The 17,982-nt window shown below is 38.8% G+C and overlaps 2 protein-coding genes across 5 annotated transcripts in view; one reads left to right on the plus strand and one right to left on the minus strand.

The window, feature by feature from the left end:
• Positions 1-6,652, minus strand: part of adamts6 (ADAM metallopeptidase with thrombospondin type 1 motif, 6) — a 77,165-nt gene extending 70,513 nt beyond the window's left edge. The window contains exons 1-8 of one of the 3 annotated variants that reach the window (XM_040007316.1): positions 6,539-6,652; positions 6,135-6,345; positions 4,933-5,095; positions 4,705-4,845; positions 4,218-4,600; positions 1,785-1,959; positions 961-1,163; positions 742-825 (exon numbers count right to left, since the gene is read on the minus strand). In XM_040007316.1, the coding sequence (XP_039863250.1) occupies positions 742-825; positions 961-1,163; positions 1,785-1,959; positions 4,218-4,600; positions 4,705-4,804 (945 nt within the window). In that variant the 5' untranslated portion in view covers positions 4,805-4,845; positions 4,933-5,095; positions 6,135-6,345; positions 6,539-6,652. Of the gene's footprint in view, positions 1-741; positions 826-960; positions 1,164-1,784; positions 1,960-4,217; positions 4,601-4,704; positions 4,846-4,932; positions 5,096-5,536; positions 5,917-6,134 lie in introns of those variants that run through there. The other 2 variants (XM_040007315.1, XM_040007317.1) reach the window with 2 other exon arrangements.
• Positions 6,653-10,833: 4,181 nt separating this feature from the next.
• LOC120718731 (placenta-specific gene 8 protein-like) lies at positions 10,834-16,525 on the plus strand. Of its 2 annotated transcripts, none has more exons than XM_040007393.1 (4): positions 10,834-11,108; positions 14,463-14,568; positions 15,078-15,202; positions 16,196-16,525. In XM_040007393.1, the coding sequence occupies exons 2-4, from the start codon at positions 14,484-14,486 to the stop codon at positions 16,298-16,300; spliced, it is 315 nt and encodes a 104-aa protein (XP_039863327.1). In that variant the 5' UTR covers positions 10,834-11,108; positions 14,463-14,483; the 3' UTR covers positions 16,301-16,525. The 2 variants fall into 2 exon arrangements, with proteins under 2 accessions (XP_039863327.1, XP_039863328.1); XM_040007394.1 differs by lacking the exon at positions 10,834-11,108 and adding an exon at positions 12,735-12,861.
• Positions 16,526-17,982: the final 1,457 nt, after the last annotated feature.

The following is a 17,982-nucleotide window of genomic DNA, read 5'->3' on the forward strand; positions in this document are numbered from 1 at the left end:
ACTGAGCCAAAGTAGAACGATTATCTGAATGAATTATTGGAGGAGTACTGTTAGGGGATCAGAGGGATGTTAGAGGACCAGATTTTGCAGAAGACATGGGTTTTGTCTTTGATTTAGGAGACGATGCAGTTGTAGTAAAGGTAAAACCATTTACAGCAGGAAGAAAAAGATGAGTCATAGGAGGAGCAGAGGACTTGCACTATTGGAAAACAGGGAGGAAAAGTAGCTAATGTAGAAGGACAGCTGGGGACGTTATAGTGGAGTTTGGTAAATGCTTCCACTTCCATGCAAAGGGTAATTAAACTGTGCTGATGTCAGCTTACCCACCAAATAATTAGAAAACATTCTGCATGCAATGTGAATTTTCATAATGACTGATATACTAGTGCTGCTTCATATAATTTAAAGTTTGATTCCACTTGACATCATTTTTGGAACTGATGCTACAAAAAGAGTTGCTAGACCCTTTCAGAAAAACAGATGGTAGGAAGACCCTCTGTTTCTCTCATCACACATACATGCACATGTATAGTACATGTACAAATGCTCAATAGAAGCTCCCTGAGGGAAGATACCTGAGCACAGCTTTCATGTGAAGTGGTGTCCATATGGTGAAGAGTCTTTCTACTCTCTACCCTTTCTACACAGAAGTTGCGTTATACAGTTATACACTCAATACAGGTGAGGATATAGATACTAGAAGAAGTGGCTTAAAACAGAAAAAAAGAGACTTTCTCTTACCTGATCTTCAGTCAGAACAATCAGCCGGGTCACAATAATGTTCACAACATTTCCTAGGCTGGCATCACGGTAAAGTTTGGCAACCTGACCTCCAGAAAAGAAGAAAAGACACAAAGTCAGACAACTGTGCCACACTACTCTGCCTGTCCACGAATAACATGAGCAACAATGGCGAAATCATGAGTGTAGACTTGACCGAAAAAGTAGGCTCAAACTTACAATATTCATTACGGACAGGATGTAGTGCTCAATGTCTTTGCGTCCGTGGTAACCGACCATCATTTTATCAGCGACCACAAGCGTCTCCACAAAGCGCTCAGTGCTGATGGATCGCTTCTGTCTGTGGGTGCTGTTTGACAGCTTGCTGTAGTTTTGGGGCGAAGGCGTGCTAAGCTGGCAAGGTGCACTGGTTTTAATGAGGTCTGTGAATGACAGGGAGACAAAGACAGGTAAGAGTGAGGTAACAATCAGAAGCGTGACACATTATCTGTTTGAGAGAGAGCTGGTTTGTGTGTGATAGGTGCAGATATGGAATCTGCCACTTTGAACCTAGCAGCTAAAGTCTTTGTTTTATGGCCCAGCAGATGCTCTGGGAAAAAGCTATAAGATGCTGCATGTTAGGGCATGCTGGCTTCCTGGTGATGACAGTCTTTGCTCTTTCTCATAAGACCCTGGCCGAATACCTAAATATCCACCTGGTTATTTTTGGTTCTAACTCAACGTATCTCAGCAAACAGAGCATTGGTGAAACTGAGAATTTTTAATTCTCAAGATGATTATTGGTCCTATAAATAGAATTTGTTCTTCTGTAAAGTCTTCTTTATGCACTGAAGGGCGTTATATGAAAGCTGGAGCAAGACTTTCTGTCACAGGTTGAAAGGTGTCCAGGCCAGGAGCAACTATAGCACACAAGAGGCCCGGTCATGTCTAACAGAACCTGGGCCTAGAACCAAACCAGCACTTCCTCTAACTTGCTATGTATAGTTATTCCTTTACGTCAGTTCCACCCACACAGAGTCCAACCCAGATGGAGGTTCACCAACCTGAAATGCCACAGCTGAACTCCTGGCTATGCTCTTGTGGTGAGGGAATGGCAGACATTTTATAAATAACATGCTGCTGTGCTTCTTCCAGGTTCCATTCACCAGAGGTGGTTGAGGATATGTTCTTTAAAGGCTCTATTAAATACTGTTCTTCCTCTGTTGTAATAACACCGTGCTTGTTGGGGAAGAAAATCAATGAAAAAAAGCAGGTTAAAAACAGGAAACATTGGTACTAAAAGTACAGTCTTAAGAAAAAGCACTGTATTTCATAATCATTTTATTAAAGGAGCAATCCTAGTTTAGACACTTGTTACTCTTGTCTGTGCTCAGACAGGCGGACATGAAGGAAACTCAGGCATCCTTTGTTTCAACAGGTGAACATTTTCAAAATCTGCTTTTATGAATATATATGAAAAAAAAGAACAAACATTCAAGCTATATTAGAGTTATTGGTGAGTTCTGAAATCCAAGGGAGATAGTTTGAACCAAGCAGCCATGTCTCAAGGGAAAACTCAACTAAATGCCAAAAACTGCTTTTCATCTAATGACCACTTGAGGCTGGCTCAAAAAGTGACATGCATAAAATGGTTTGGTTTTGTGAATAGTTTCCCACCATAACAAGTCTATGGTGGGACATTTTGTAATATAAATTAATCACTCTTGGTAATGGAATTATGGCCATGGCCACCTTATTTGACAAGTGTCTACTTTGCTATATCCCGTCACTCTTTTGTAGGCCTTACTTCTTTTAAGAGAAGTCACTGAATTGGACCTTTGGAGGTTCTGTGTTGGTGGCTTTTGGGAAATTTTAATGATGAAATTATATTGTAATTATCTGATCAACAATAAAGCTTGCTGTGAGGTGCACACTGTCCAAGATGTTTGGGCTTCAGTTATGAATGGAGATAGATAATCAAGCTAGCTAGCATTAGCTCATAACTTGGACTGGGTGGAGACCCAGTCATCCAAATTTGGTCGTTTCTGACTACAAAGAACGAACACAGCAGCTAAAACGCCAACACTCAAGCTTGACACTGATGTCATAGTGCCTGATTCCATCTTTTATTTACAGTGGACAGTTTGAACACAATGATTATTGGAAGCCATATCACAACTAAAGCCTACACACCTCCAACAGCCCTATTGTTTTCCACTTCTGACTGACGGATTGTCATGCTGACATCATAACAAAGTCACGTTAGTTTGAATCTGGATAGCAGGTGTTCCAAACCCTAATTTTTAAAGTCTGAAAATACTGGGCACATGTCAGGTGGGGAACATGTGAAAAAATATTTTTGCTTTGTAGCAAGTTGCAAAAAAGTACAATCCAGAATTTGGGCAGCTAATTAAAAAAAACAAAAACAAAACAAGATAGCCATTTTGGAGTGTCCCTTTAAACAACTAATACATCCCCTTATGTGACCTCTTGCTTCTCATTAGGGACATGTTTTCACATATACAATGCATTAGTCACTAATCTGCAGTAAAATTTAAGAACCCCAAACAATCAGTTACATCCAGACCAGCATTAAAACATTCTTCTCCCCCTGTCAATGCCCCCTCTGGAGCATAAACTAGCAGAAGTCCTTCAGAGTGGGTTTATAGGAAACACTGGCTTGGCTCTGTAAAACCCACAATAAAAGCAATTAACCACATATCACACTAGCCTACAGAAACATTTTTGATGTAGGGTTTTAATAGTGTGTGATGTCAAGATCTCAAAATGTCCAGACAGCTGATTACATTAAAGTACAGACACAGTTTTGTCCATTTTTGGTGATGTAAGAAAAAAAGGGCAAACACTAATTCAATTTATGATACTCAGCGCTATGTCTTGCCAACACATTTGGCTAAGCGTTTCCCCCACATGATTACATTTGCCAATAAGAAGCAGGGCCTTTTTCTTTTTTTTTAACTTCTTTAGAGTTACTCTCGAGCATGGAGGGATAACAGCTTTTAAAATTTGGCACAATTCCGTGATTAGTTAAGAGGTACTGAACAGTCACACAGTCTGTGCTTAGACAGGATAATTAGATGCCTTATTAGAGCTGCTCAGTTTTGTTTTTGAACTGAAACCTGCACATTTATAGGCATATCATTTAAAGATCACACAAGGATCTGCTTAAGAAATGTGATCTCAACTACTCAAGTGTGACATCCAGCGCACAAGTGAGAAGAAAAGCACTGATGGTTATCACAATCAGATCACTGAGATGATGTGATTTTTTTCTACATAAACATCAAGTCACTCCAAGCTGCCTGCAGGCTCAGTGCGCCATGCGGAAAAAAAGCCAAGATTCTCTTAAGCAAACTGCAATAATCTTGTGATAATATTCTGTCGAATCTACCAAAAGACTGGCTGCAGCGACAGAACATGGGGGGGGGGGGGGGTTGTTCGTAAGAGCTGTGAACCTTGTAGCACTTTGTACTCACCAGGCCTTTGCAGTTGCTGAGTGCCACTCTAGTTGTACTGTGCTGATTTTGCAAGAATCCAATATAGTGACAGTTATCTACCATATTATGCCGCCACTCCAGCCCTTCTTTACCCCAGTACTCCACTGTAAAATGTTTTGACACCAAGTGGGGGTTGAGAGTCAGGTTTAAGTGAAAGTGCTTTCCATAGGCTGACAGTCTGTAGAACAGTCGGGGCTCCAGTGGGTCTAACGCGGGCTGGGCTCCCATCATCGGATCCACCGCCCCCCGTCTCCGTCGGCCTGGCCGGTGGTGCTTCACAGTGTAGCTCAGGAATTCTCCATTCTCATCCACCCGCACCGGGACAGTCAACTGGTAGTGCTGCAGGTAGGACAGGAACTCCTCTTTTACCAGGAAAAGAAGAGAATGGAACAGAAATGAGAAGATGTTATGAAAATAAGCTGTTGAGTACAGCAGAATTTTTTTTGTCCATGTGTCACCACCATACCTTGGGAGTTGTGTGAGAGTTTGCTGATACTTTGAAATTCAGAAGCAGTCATCACCACCAGGCTCAGTGTCCAAGTCAGCGTCTTCCACAAAATTTCCATAATTCAGGGAAAGATGTGACATGGGGTAGGGGTAGAGGGTGCTACAAATGGGTTAAAAGGACATAATGGGTCTGATGGCAGACCACAACAAGTCCATGGTGCGCCTCCTTCAATTAAAATGCTCTCACCGTGCTTGAAGGCTCATTCAGGTCTCAGATTTCTCCTGAAGATGAGCACTCCCACATCTCACCAGCCTCTGAATTCATGTCAGCAGCTCATACAAAACACTGTAATCCATCAGACGCAAACAGGAAGCTCTGTATCTTTGTCTTGACCAATCCATCTGCACTGCTGTGGAGAAAATTAAGCAGCGATTACCCAACGATAGCCCACTCTGTTAGCTGATTTATTGGTCGTCAAGTGCTAGATCAATTGGCTACTGACTATTCTAAAACTTTGTACTTATTTAATATCTGCATTTATATGCTTATACTGAGCAACTAACTATAGCAGGCTTGATGGCAAGCTTTGACTCCATCTGTGGTTTATAATCAATGAATGAAAACGTAAGGCAACGCTGAACACCCCATATTACAGATTTCCACGAGGAGCACTGGTGTCGGTTCCATTTGTGCCAGTACCTCTTTAAATACACGGATGGCCGTTTAATGGCTGATACGCCGTGACAAAAACGTGGCAATACAATACAAATGACGTGTAAAACCCGCGCTGGAACGGACGCATACATGTCAGCTGTGCAAGCTGATATTTCTGCAGATTAGTTTTACTCACTGACGCGCTTGAAAGCAGCATGTGCAAACTACAAACTGCAGCACACAAGCGGATCCAGGTGACACAGCGGTGACGATCCGAGGAAGAGACCGGACTCCAAACACGGGTGGTAGCCTTTTTGGAAAGGAGGGCTTTTCGCAAATGTTTCTTTAGCTGTAGCGCTCCTGCGGTCCAGACAGACAGACAACGCTACCTACTTGGCCACTCTGACCCAGACAGTTGGCAGCCAGCCCGCATGCATTACACCGGTACCGCAAACGCAACCCTCAAGGAGCGTCTGCAAGTCAAAATAGACCGCAGCTTTTGTTGCTCAGGGGAAGTTTGGTTTGTTTGTTTTCAGCAGCCGGATAGGCAAACTTTTGCAGATGTGGACCTGTAACGCTGCGAACTTACCGTGCGTAAATGCTGCCTAAAGTACGCCTTTTCCACGCAACGACCCCCCCCCCCCCCCTTAAACTCTCTCTCAGCTCTTAGTGGTAAAATAGCTATTTTAACATTTGAAATGTTCACACGAATCATCTCCGATTATTTTAAAGAGAAAAAGTAGAAAAAACATATAGTCTTATTCTCTTGACAGAGTAGATTTGAGCCCATTTACCATGTTCATCTTCATTGTCAGCTCCAGTCCGAGTGTGCAGACAGAGCCCAGGACCAAATCACTTCTGCAGCTCTCAAGTTCCGCACACAGACCTTCTTTGCTCTCCTCTTTTCATCTCCTTTTGAACTCTGCCATCCTGTGAAGCCTCACTGAGATTCTCCCCTTCAGCCCAGACACCCGAGCAGCAGCGGTGCTATCCCAGCCCAAGACTCTGTCTCACACACACAAAAAAGCAGCTTTTCCAAGTTTTGGATTTCCTTCCGCAGAAGGTTTTATATGTTCAGTCTATCTTTATAAAATAAAGTTTGTGTTCATTGTGGTCGCTCTTAAAACCTTAAATATGTTTTTAAAAAAAGTTTAGAGAAGCTGTGCATCCATGCAAACACCAGAAAAAGTTGGCTTACAATTCTGGAGCTGCTCCTCCTCACTACTACACTGCAGAGAAACCGGGTATGTCCCAGCTCCGGACAGCTTGAAATTAGCTTTTTTTTTTTTTTTTTTTTTTTTTTTTTTTTTGAAAGGGGGGGGGGGGGGGTGTGACGTCAGTGCAGAGGTGCCTCTCTTCCATCCCATCAGTGTGCGCATGTCCATCACTGAAACAGCGAATTTACAGAGCCGTCTTCAATTTCCACACGTTAAAGTCACCTGTTTTATTAACCAACTCTGTTCCACTGCATTACTTCACAGCTATAACTAGCTGTCACACAAAGCACTCAAAATTATCATTAAAGATCAAACGTGTGGAGGACAACCCATTTTAAAGTATTCTGTTCATTATTAACTGAATACTTAATGTTTTCATTATGAACTTCAGGTAAGAGGATACAGAATTATGAATCAAACTTTCAAACAGGAAATGTCGTCCCTGCAATTGTAGAAAAACCAAGCACATGCATATATATTTCCATGTTATTGTACACCAAAACCTCTTTGAAATACTTTTTACTCCAGTAGATTTAGTTTGACACCCCTGTCAGATTATGATATTACATCAAACACTCAAGATAATATGATACATTACAGACAGCATATTTTTAGAGGACCAGTGGGGCTCTTTGGGGCAAGAAGCCAAAGTATTCAATTACTTTCTTTACGTAAAAAACAAGGAAACTATTAAAAGTCGATTCATTGATAGCCCATAATTCAAAAACAATGAATATGCACACTTTCACATTTCGCATTAACTTTGAACAAAGAATTAATCAAATAAACACGATTCTCTGGCTTTGCCTGTGTTAACCCTGCAGTTTGCTGTGTATTGCTCCTCAGATTACACTCAGCAGTTTGTAAGACATCATAGAATTTAATGTCTGAATCAGAGGATGTGGTCTGTTTGGTATTTTTTTAGGGTCTTCTGTGCAGGTTAATAGTATCCTGTGAGCTTTGTTGTAATTACGACCGCGTCTATCTTTAGCCTGTCGGAAATTGGAAATCATGCCTCTTCCAGAGTTTCAGTTACAGCTGCTCATTATGTACGAGCATGTATCATTACAGTCAGGTCGTCATTACATGCCGTCATTCGCAGATGGAGTCGGTGTTATTCTGTTTTTTGGGGAGTAGCGCCATCGTGTGTTGAAAATACCAAGGCAGGTTGGAAAGTGTAAATTGAAAGGCATTCATGCCGGCGTGGACCTGTCAGGTAGATTACTTCGTGGAATTTAATTGCAAATAATTTATTTTTTGTTAAACTATTTAACTATTTATGCACACACTGTTTGACAGTCTGAACCCCCTGATTATGCTACAGATTTGTTGCCAGTTGACCAAAATTATTTGTGGAGTGTACCATCACCGTTTTAAATATATGTATTTATTAAAGTATTACACATTTGCAGAGAATGCAGTGAGACATGGCCCAGCCATTGTTGTTTTATTTCCACACTTACACTACACTTGTTATAGAGTTGGCTGTTTTTATGTTTTTCTTTTTATTTTAGGAATCTGGTTAAAAACTATATGAGTCCACTTAAAATGTTATAATTTTCTTTGACTTGGCAGTCTTCACAGGGATTTTTCTCCCTGAAGTTTTAAAGCTTGCGCCTATATTTTTCAAGAGAAAAGATGGAAATTATAAAATCAGTTCACCTTGACAGTAAGTTTCCCTTTTCTACTACACTTTATTGTATTGCCAGCTGCCACTTAGATGCACTGGATACTCAGTTAGGTACACTTCAATTGAACTCTTTTTTTAATATTCAGAATTGCCTTAATTCTTCAAGGCACAGATTCAACAAGCTTGTGAGCAATGGAAACATTCCTCAGACATGTTGCTCCACACTGACATAATATCATCACACAGTTGCTGTAGATTTGTCCATCCATGATTCAAATCTTTGGTTTCACCACATCCAAAAGGTGCTTCATTGGACTGAGGTCTGATGACTGTGGAGGACATTCAACCACAGTCATTGTCACGGTCAAGAAACCATTTTGAGATGATCTGAGCTTTGTGACATGGCATATTACAGTGTTGGAAGCAGCTGTTGAAAGATGGGTACACTGTGGTCATAAAAGGATGGGCATGGTCAGCAACACTACTCAGGTGGCTGTGGGGTTAAAACCATCCTTGGTATCAACAAGTCTACTAAGAAAATTTCCCTCACAACTTCACTTCACCACAAGTATGATCTAGTAAAAGCTTGGATGGATCCATGTTTTTACATTGTTTACACCAAATTCTGGCCCAACCGTCCTAATGTACAAATAAAGACTTATCATACCAGGTAACCTTTTTCTAATCTTGTCTCAGACCATGCAAATTGCAGCCTCAGCCTTAATCTTAGCTGACAGGACCTGGTGTGGTCATCTGCTGCAGTAGCCCAACATGTTCAACATGTTGTGTGTTCAGAGATGCCCTTCTGCATACCTTGGTTGTAACAAATGTTTATTTGAATTACTGTTGCCTTCCTATCAGCTTGAAGCAGTCTGGCCACTCCTCTGATTGCTGACATCAGAACGACATTTTCACTCACAGAACTGCAGCTCACTGGATATTTGCACATTTCCGTAACATGCTCCGTAAACCCTAGCTATGGCTATGAAGAAAACCTTACTAGATCAGCAGTTTCTGAGCTAGACCAGCCAGTCTGTCTCGAATTACATGCCACATACAAAGTCACCTTTAAATCACTTTTCTGTCTGATTCTGACACTTGCTTTGAATTTCTTTTCTCATCATTGGGAGGAAAAAACAGGGAACAATAACATCAACTTGACCTAATCCAGCATATTTTTTTATGCTTTATTAGTCATATTTGTATGGTTACACATTTGAAATGACTGGTTATTGAATGGCAAAAGCATATACTCAGAAAGGGTTTGCAATGTCTTTTGTGGGTAGGGCTGAAGGGCTTTTCTTTGGCTTTGCATATATATTTGATTCTGCTACTTCATCTGTATCTTGTAGTTTATTTCCAGTTTCCAGTTTATTTAATATTGTGTGCATACCTGCCCAGGGACTGCAAGTGAAAATGAGCTAGTAGCTAAATCTGTTGCAAGGCCTCTACTCTTATTTGAGACCAGTGTTTTTGTGGCACACTAAAGCTCATACAACTAAATCAAGTGAGTTAATTTTTAATATATATAATGCATTATAGAAAAAAACAAAAACAAAAACCCTTGCCACCAGCTTGATAGTCCAATAGTTCAAGATCTACTTTGTTTTGTATATACATACACTGGCTGTGGCACTCAAGCTACTGAATACTATTTGTCACTCTGTCCAAAGATTTATTACACTTATTATAAACCTCATCATTTCCAGCAGTCTGTTAAGGTTAGGCAGCTCTTTCTTTCTGAAAGGTGAGGTAAACACTTTCTATTTTTATTTTTATTTTTATTTTATTTTAAAAGGCGACTTTTTAACCCATGTACATGTCTTCATGTCTCTGGATCTTATCAGACATGCTCAAGTGCTGGCTTTTTGTTCACTTGGAGTCTGGCAAAACATTTTTATCTTCATAGTAATAAAAAAGAAAATGTATTGTGTATCTTTACTTACAGCTGTTCTTGTCCTAGGAGATTAATAAGCTTCAAATGTTAATTGATTTCAGCCCTTTTTCTAGTTATTTGGGTGTTTCATGAATGTTACCTACTGTCCAATAAAAATGTCATGACCACTACTGACCTTTGCTCAGTGTTGTTAAGTAATGAAAAACATTCTTTTTCTGCATTAATAATCAGTTCCTGCCCACCATAAACTACTACCCTGCCCAGGTTGCACCCTACCTTTCCCCCCCCCCATGACAAATGAGATAGGCTTTAGTCACACCACCAATCCCTCATTACCTCGAACTTGAAAAGCATTACCGGAAATGGATGGAAATTAAAATATGGCTAAACACCTGAGAGACCACATCTAAAATAATTTTCTCCACCCTATATGTTTTTTCCAAATAATCACTTATTTTTGAATGTAGTATCATTGAACAAGAACATTTTAAACATTTATTTCTTGGACAAAATTTAAACTGTATCCACAAACAAGTTGTATCCAAAGCCTGTTGACACAGTCCAAATGTGAGTACACCATTACTAAGGTTTGTTCACCAAGAGACAGAAAAGCAACTTCCATAAAGATAGAAAAATCAGCTAATAAAAACAGCTACAATCAGCAAAACTTAAATAATAATAATAACAAGAATATGGGGAAAGAAGGAGGGAGCAAAAATGATATGGTAGTGTTTGACTGATTTAAGTCTGTACAGCATTTTATCGAAAGATCTGTTTGCATTAGGTTAAAGTAAAAAGCAAGGGACTTTATGGTCATTTAGAGCATTCATCCCAACCAGAGACCTTGAGGAAACCATTACATGCAGGCCTCTGATCCCAACCACAAAAAAACTGACAAATAGGAAAAGAGCTTCTTTGAACTTTTTACTGTTTGTTTTTTTTTTTTTTTTCAAACATTTGCTGGAAGCAGCAAGGGGCAGAAGATCATTTTTCCAGAAAAGATCTTACTTTAGCTCAACAAAAGGCCTGTATAAATCATTTTTACTTCTATATAAGTTGATTTGCTTGTAAAAACGTTGTATTTTGTTATACATTAGTTACAGTATTAGCTATCGGTGCTAGTAGGCTGTTAGCTAACAGTGGTTAGCTAGTAATGGTTAGCTAATACTCGAACACTTAGCAATATGATTTCCTTAATATTGTTTGTGTATAACAAATTTTTGTTAAATATCAATAAAATATAATTGTAGCGTTATATGAAACAACGAAAAATTTATAAGTACCCCAAGAGATCTTGGCGAATTTAAAGAGGAAATTAGCATTTGCATGGGCGGGGGGTGTAAAAGGTCTTCTTTACTAGTATTTAATTACTTTTATTTTTAAAAAGCTTTTTTAAAAATAAATAAATAAAATAAAATAAAAATCTGTCTCTCTTTTAAGTTTTAAACTTTTGGTGTGAGTTTGGCTCCTTTTTTGAGTTGGTCAAACAGTAAGTTAACCTCAACCAAGTTAGCCAAATTAAACAGTTAAATGGACAAGTATAAGATATTCCTCTGCCTCCTAAAAAATTACTCACTAGGGAGAAGTGAACTTCTTAGAGGTTTCTGCTGACACCATTTCTGTTTTGCAGTGGGCATAAAATTTGCCTAGTAAATATAATAACATGATTTTAAAAGACAACTGAAAACATTTAGGCTCATAGACGCTTATGAATCTACTTAATTCTTGGTGAACTTTTCTGACACTGACATGCATGTATCTGCAATGATGTGTGTTGGAAGCACACACAGGGTTTTCTTTGCTTATATGTATGCAGTGCTTTGTGAGGTTGGGAGATGGCAGCATACATTGCATAGATCTCCCTATTTGTTCAGCTAGTACGAGTATTAAAAATAATGCATAGAAGAGTTCTGTTTTGTTTCATTAGATTTTTTCCACCATTAACAGCCGTAACAATGATAATAAACAGACTAAACAGTAATATTACTGACTGCATATACAATATAAGTACTGTAAAAGAAAATACAACAATATTCCTTTAAATCCTTTACACAGACTTATACTTTCTAAATTGAAAACAAATATGTGGCAACTGTGTAGCCTAATTTAAGAGTAGCTCTGGAGATTTTCCTTTTTCCTTCTGTCTATTTGAGAAACAAAAGTGTAAGTTATGAATACAACAAACCTCCCTTTAAATATATATATATATATCACAGTCTCTTGACTGAAAGCCGAAAACCTCTTTGGTGGGAGCCAACATATTTTGTACATGCAAGAAAATTACAGATGTTTTCATTATTGGCTTTTGAAATCTGAAAAGTAAAAAATACGGCTGCTAAACAAAAGAAAAATGAAAGTATAAAGTAGCATATGGTTTTAATACTCTGGAAGAGTACAAATATAATTCTACAGAATTGTACCAAAGCAAAGTACAGGAAATAGGCACTACTATATGTTGTTTACTCTTTAATTGGTGGTAACGATATAATTGAGCTTAACAACACTGATATGATGTATTGTTAACACAGAAACAAGGTCAGGTGAGATAAGTCTGGGACATCCCACTTGTCTATGACTTTGACTTAACCACGCAGTGCAGTTAAGTTTTATTACCATAACCGGACATAAAGATATAGGGCTGATTTGTGGCTGTTGTTATCTCGTCACAGCAGCAAAGGTGATTGAGTCACCTGCTCTTATATGTTATAAAGGCTCAGGCTGCTTCATGGTCTGGACAATCCTTCTTGGTCAGAATCCTTCAACTGTCCAACCAGCTGGTAAGATTAATCTCCTTAAAACAAATCCATGAGGAATGAAAAAAGTAACTAGAAAAATTTGCATTTCCTGCAAAAATCCAGCGTGAATGCTGTGTAGCTAAAATATTCAGCTGGAGAAGCTAAAGTCAATATTAGAAAATTTGCTGAATTGTAATAATTTAGCAGAAACTAATTTAGCAAAAATATTGGAAAAGCAAAACTGTCAGCTGAAAACAGCTGAACAAGCTGAAGTTATCTCAAAACTACTTGTTGTCCAAGTGTGAAAAATTGGCAGAAAATTTAGAAAAGCAAGAAAGAACAGCCTGTAGACAAACTAAAGCAGCACAAAACTAAGGTAAAAAGTGCATACCTAACAATTTTTACAAATTTGGACACACACTCACACAGCATGGAGTGAACAGCCTCTGTGTTTCTGCAGCAGTCATAGTCTGTGCCTTCTGTACAGTCATTGAGCTAAATCTGTTCAGTTTTAATCTACCATCAGAGGCAGCCTGTGTATGCTTTCTCAGGCTATTTAATTTTGATCAGAACAGAGAAGGGACTCTGAGTGTTGACAGTGTATAATTAAAAAATGAATTATTAAAGATATATGACCTGTGAAGTACGGCAACTAAATAGCTGAGAAAGGAAAACTGCCTTGACTTGCTCTCAAACATTTTGTAACTCAGAAGCCATGTAGGCTATCGATTACATGCTTCTGTCTGTAGGCTTCTGTCACATTTTCTGAATCCAAATACAAAATCCATTGTTTTGATATATAATATGTGTGGGAAGACTGAAAATCGAGCCAGTAAGAAGAATCTGTTCAGACCAGGTGGGCAATCGTGGCTCAAGAGTTGGCAGTTCGTCTTGTAATCGGAAGGCTGCTAGTTCGAGCCCCGGCTTGGACAGTCTCGGTCGTTGTGTCCTTGGGCAAGACACTTCACCCGTGGTGGTCAGAGGGCCCAGTGGCGCCAGTGTCTTGTAGCTACAATGTAGCTACAATTGTAGTAGCTACATTGGGCAGCTGTGGCTACAACTGTATCTTCGCTCCACCAGTGTGTGAATGAATGGGTGGATGACTGGGTGTGTAAAGCACTTTGGGGTCCCTAGGAGGGACTAGTAAAAGCGCTGTACAACTACAGGCCATTTACCATTTACAATGTAGCTACAATGTAGCTTGCCATCACCAGTGTGTGAATGGGTGGATGACTGAATGTAGCGCTTTGGGGTCCTTAGGGACTAAGTAAAGCGCTATACAGATACAGGCCATTTGCATGAGGAACAGATTCAAAAGGCTAGAGTGGTACACTGTAGCTTAATTGCATAGCAGCACATGTATTTTCTAAAAGAATCATCATAATGCGATAAAAGTTAAACAGGGATTTTATCAAAATGGTCAAGATGAAAAAGCTAAATTATAGTAATATCCCAATAATTTGAGAGCATTTTATAGTTTGAATGTTGTTTGAAGTATGTGTATGTGAATATGTGGAAGTAGTAAAGCCAAAACATATATGGAAGCACCGAGAATAATAAAGAGAAATATGAACCAGTAGGTGCATATTTCTTCCTCACATACAATATTCAAACAATAACTATAACCCCTTTTCATCCCACAGAAAGAAGATTTTAACGTGATCATGGCTGTGGTCAACCAACCAGGCAAATATGAAACTTCTGAATTCCAGACAGGCGTGTTAGATTGCTGTGATGACATTGGAATTTGTGAGTAACCTTCTTTACTGGTTCTGTAGCTCAAAATATGCACAAAGTTGAGACAGCATTTGCAGCAAGATATAATTGGATACACTTTTTTTCAAACCTAAGAAAAGAACAGTTAAAGCAGGTTTTCTTTCTGTTCATACTGGCCTTTGTAATGCTCCATCTACATGTTCGTGTGGTGGAAACAAACCCTCAGTCCTTATTTTAAGTAAATATATTATGTTCAAATGTCTATCTGAATGTATGAATGTAGGTTTCGGGGCTGTTAAGGAACTGACAAGAAATGGATACCAAACCACTGAAACTTGGTGAAACTTGAATGCATTTTCTCATGTAAAATAAGGACTGTGGATCTTTTTCCCTTATCAGTTATATTAAAAATTAACTGGGAATGGATATTTTAATGGAATGTATGAAGAGCGGCTATACTTATAATAATAACAATAACAATAACAATAATAATGGATTTAAGTTGTAAGTGCTTCCTTTAACACACTTTCTCCCTGCCTTAGGCTGCTTTGGCTATTGGTGCTACTGCTGCCTCGGCTGTACCATTGCCAGTGACATGGGCGAGTGTTGCCTGTGTGGTCTGGGCATGCCCATCCGTAGCGTCTACAGGACCAAATACAACATCAAGGTAAGTTTTCAGTGGACAACAGGAACAGTAGCCAAGCTTTCTGCAGGATTCGCCAATTTAAGTCTATTTGAGGCCTTTTTAGAACCAAAGAAGTGGTCTTTTAGTTACCTGTTTCACTGTGAGTGAAAACAGCCTATTTCCTGCTGTATGTAACTAATAATTAAGTTGTTACCATCATGTTGTAAGTCAAATATGTTCCTCCTATATTATAAAAAGAGAAAAACTGAAAATGCTGTCAGAGTCAAATTACTAAATGTCTGAAAATGATCATGTAAAAAGTACAAGTACTTTTAACATGTTACCCAAGATTAATCAAAATATATTCGAAGATTAAGAGAAACAAAGGTTAAAAACAATAATGTGGTTCTGTCCAATTATGTTTTTTTTCCTTCCCTGTTTAAGCCATAGTATTGCAACGTAGATTCATTTAGGTCATGGATGTCAAACTCACTGTACATTGTGGGCCACAGACAGCTCACATTTATCTTAAGACTGTAATAGAAAATGTCCTAATTAAAAAAAAAACACTGGAATAAGCACAGAAATTTCTAGTAGTGCATAGCAGTGAAAATAGGATGTTTAGGGTTAACTCTAACCCTTTGGTGTTGTATAAATTGCCATGTGGGAGATCTTTATTAGCAGGAAAAGTTATGAAAACACAGTTAAAAGTCCAAAAATTTTGCCAGATTGGAGTCTTGCTGTTTCAATTTTGGCCCCTGAGTCTTGAGTTTGATGCTTCTGATATAGGCTCTGAAGCAGGAATGTCATATAATTTAGTGCATTGATCAATTTTCCATTGCTTGTATACTTATTCAACTTTCTGCTTGATGCAAACACAGCATGATAGCATGTGTACACTTACATTTTGATCAAGTCTGTAATCCAACCCTGGTTTTTCATATAAATAAATTCTGGTCGTGTCATTAGCCTAACTCCCTTCCCTTCACTGATGTTGAGGCTGCACCTTCTAAGAGTTACTGCGTGTGTTTCCAGGGCTCCATGTGTAACGATTTTATGATGGCCATGTGCTGCCCCGTCTGCACCACCTGCCAGCTGAAGAGAGATATCAACCGGCGCAAGGAGCAGGGCATTTTCTGAAAGAGTAACAGTCTTGTAAACTCTCTAAAATGTATTTTACAAAATATTAATGGCATTGATGTTCTGATGGAAAAGCTACTGTTATCTCTATATACTCCAGATAAAGTGCTGGTGAAGCATTAACCCATCCCTTTCCAATAAAAATGTTAAATACTTTGAAAAGTATGGTGCACACCTCAGTGCTGTTTGTTGTAAAATGATTACCCTCCTGTGTATCAGCTGCCCTAGTCACAGGGAAAATCACATGAACCTCTTCTAGTCAGTTAATCATTAGTCAGCTGCAGCACAGCATTTCTTTTATCACTACTGTTCCTTCAGAATTTGTACTGTTTTAATAAAATTGTTTACATTTTGAACGGTGCTGTTTTGTTTTCTTTTTTCCATCTATTTTTATGAATGTATTTGTACACTTCATATCCAGTTTCATTTCTATTCGATTAAGTCTGCTGTTAGTGGAGCCTGTTCCAGACAACAAGTTCAACAAAGCAGAAAGACAATGAATCACGAATCAAACAGTTAAGACTTGTTATACTAGCTGTATCTGGTTAAGCAGATCTTGATCATTTAGAAAGATGTCAAACAAAATGTTGCTGTTTCAAGTAATTTCAGTCATATATTCACTCAAATATTCACATACATTCATAGTAAAGCAGAAGTACATGTATTCAAGTACACCCCATAATTCAGTAGCTAATAGAAACACTTTTAACAGCAGTAACTTGAATTCTGTGTTCAGTGTGTTCAGTGTTGCTTCACTTCATTGAGCGTTGCTCTCTTAAGGTTCTACCACAGCTGCTATTTTAATTAGGTTGAGATGTGAACTTTCATTGGCACATTGCAACACATTGCATTTTTTGTTTTAGGCACTGTGTTGTAGATTCACTGCTGTGCTTGGAATCATTGTAGTGTTACGTGTTACATGACCTAACTTCATCCAAGCTTTAGCTGTTGGACAGATGGCCTCACATTTGATTCTAGAATATGTTTGCATTTAAGAGTTCATGATCAGATTACTGATTGCAAGGTTCCCGGGTCCTTTGGCTGTAAAACAAGCCCAAATCATCATCATCATCTCTCCACCACTGTGCTTGACAGTTGGTTTGAAGTGTTTGTGCTGTTATGCTGTGTTTGGTTTTTACCAAACATGGTGCTATGCGTTATGGTCAAACATTTCTACTTTTTTCTCCTCTGTCCAAAAAACATTGTTCAAGAAGTCAGCAAGTAATTTTGCAGTCATGTTCTTTTTAGATGGAAGAGTCTTTCTCCTGACAACACTCCCAAACATGTCATATGTATTCAGTCTTTTTGTTTAATAGTACTGTCATGAACTTTAGCATTCAATGTGCCTATGGAGACCGAGATATAGAATACACATAAAGAATACACACCTTAATGTACCAAACCAGCAAGCTTCTGCTTTTATACAGGTGGTCAAACTGAGTGATGATCAGTTTATCAGATACATTTGTTAAGCAGAACCTGGCTGCTACTTACCCTATGTAAACAGTGAGAGTGCACTAAGGCTTTCACCACACACTGCTTCTGCATTTTAGCTTAATTTTTGTTAAATTAACAATGACACGGTATAATAAGCCATTTTGTAGTTCATCTGAGGCCACACCAGGACACGCTGGAAAGATTATATCTTGGCTGGCCTGGGAACGACTTGGTGCTCCCCCAGA

This window comes from Simochromis diagramma, unplaced genomic scaffold (genome assembly GCF_900408965.1).
Source record: "Simochromis diagramma unplaced genomic scaffold, fSimDia1.1 OVJJ01000682.1, whole genome shotgun sequence".
NCBI classification, from domain to species: domain Eukaryota; kingdom Metazoa; phylum Chordata; class Actinopteri; order Cichliformes; family Cichlidae; genus Simochromis; species Simochromis diagramma.

What these genes read in the sequence shown, in the direction of transcription:
- LOC120718731 (XM_040007393.1), top strand. Translation starts at nt 14,484, where the DNA reads ATGGCTGTGGTCAACCAACCAGGCAAATATGAAACTTCTGAATTCCAG. An exon ending in CTGTGATGACATTGGAATTT is followed by an intron (nt 14,569 to 15,077) that starts GTGAGTAACCTT and finishes TCCCTGCCTTAG; the next exon opens with GCTGCTTTGGCTATTGGTGC. An exon ending in GGACCAAATACAACATCAAG is followed by an intron (nt 15,203 to 16,195) that starts GTAAGTTTTCAG and finishes GTGTGTTTCCAG; the next exon opens with GGCTCCATGTGTAACGATTT.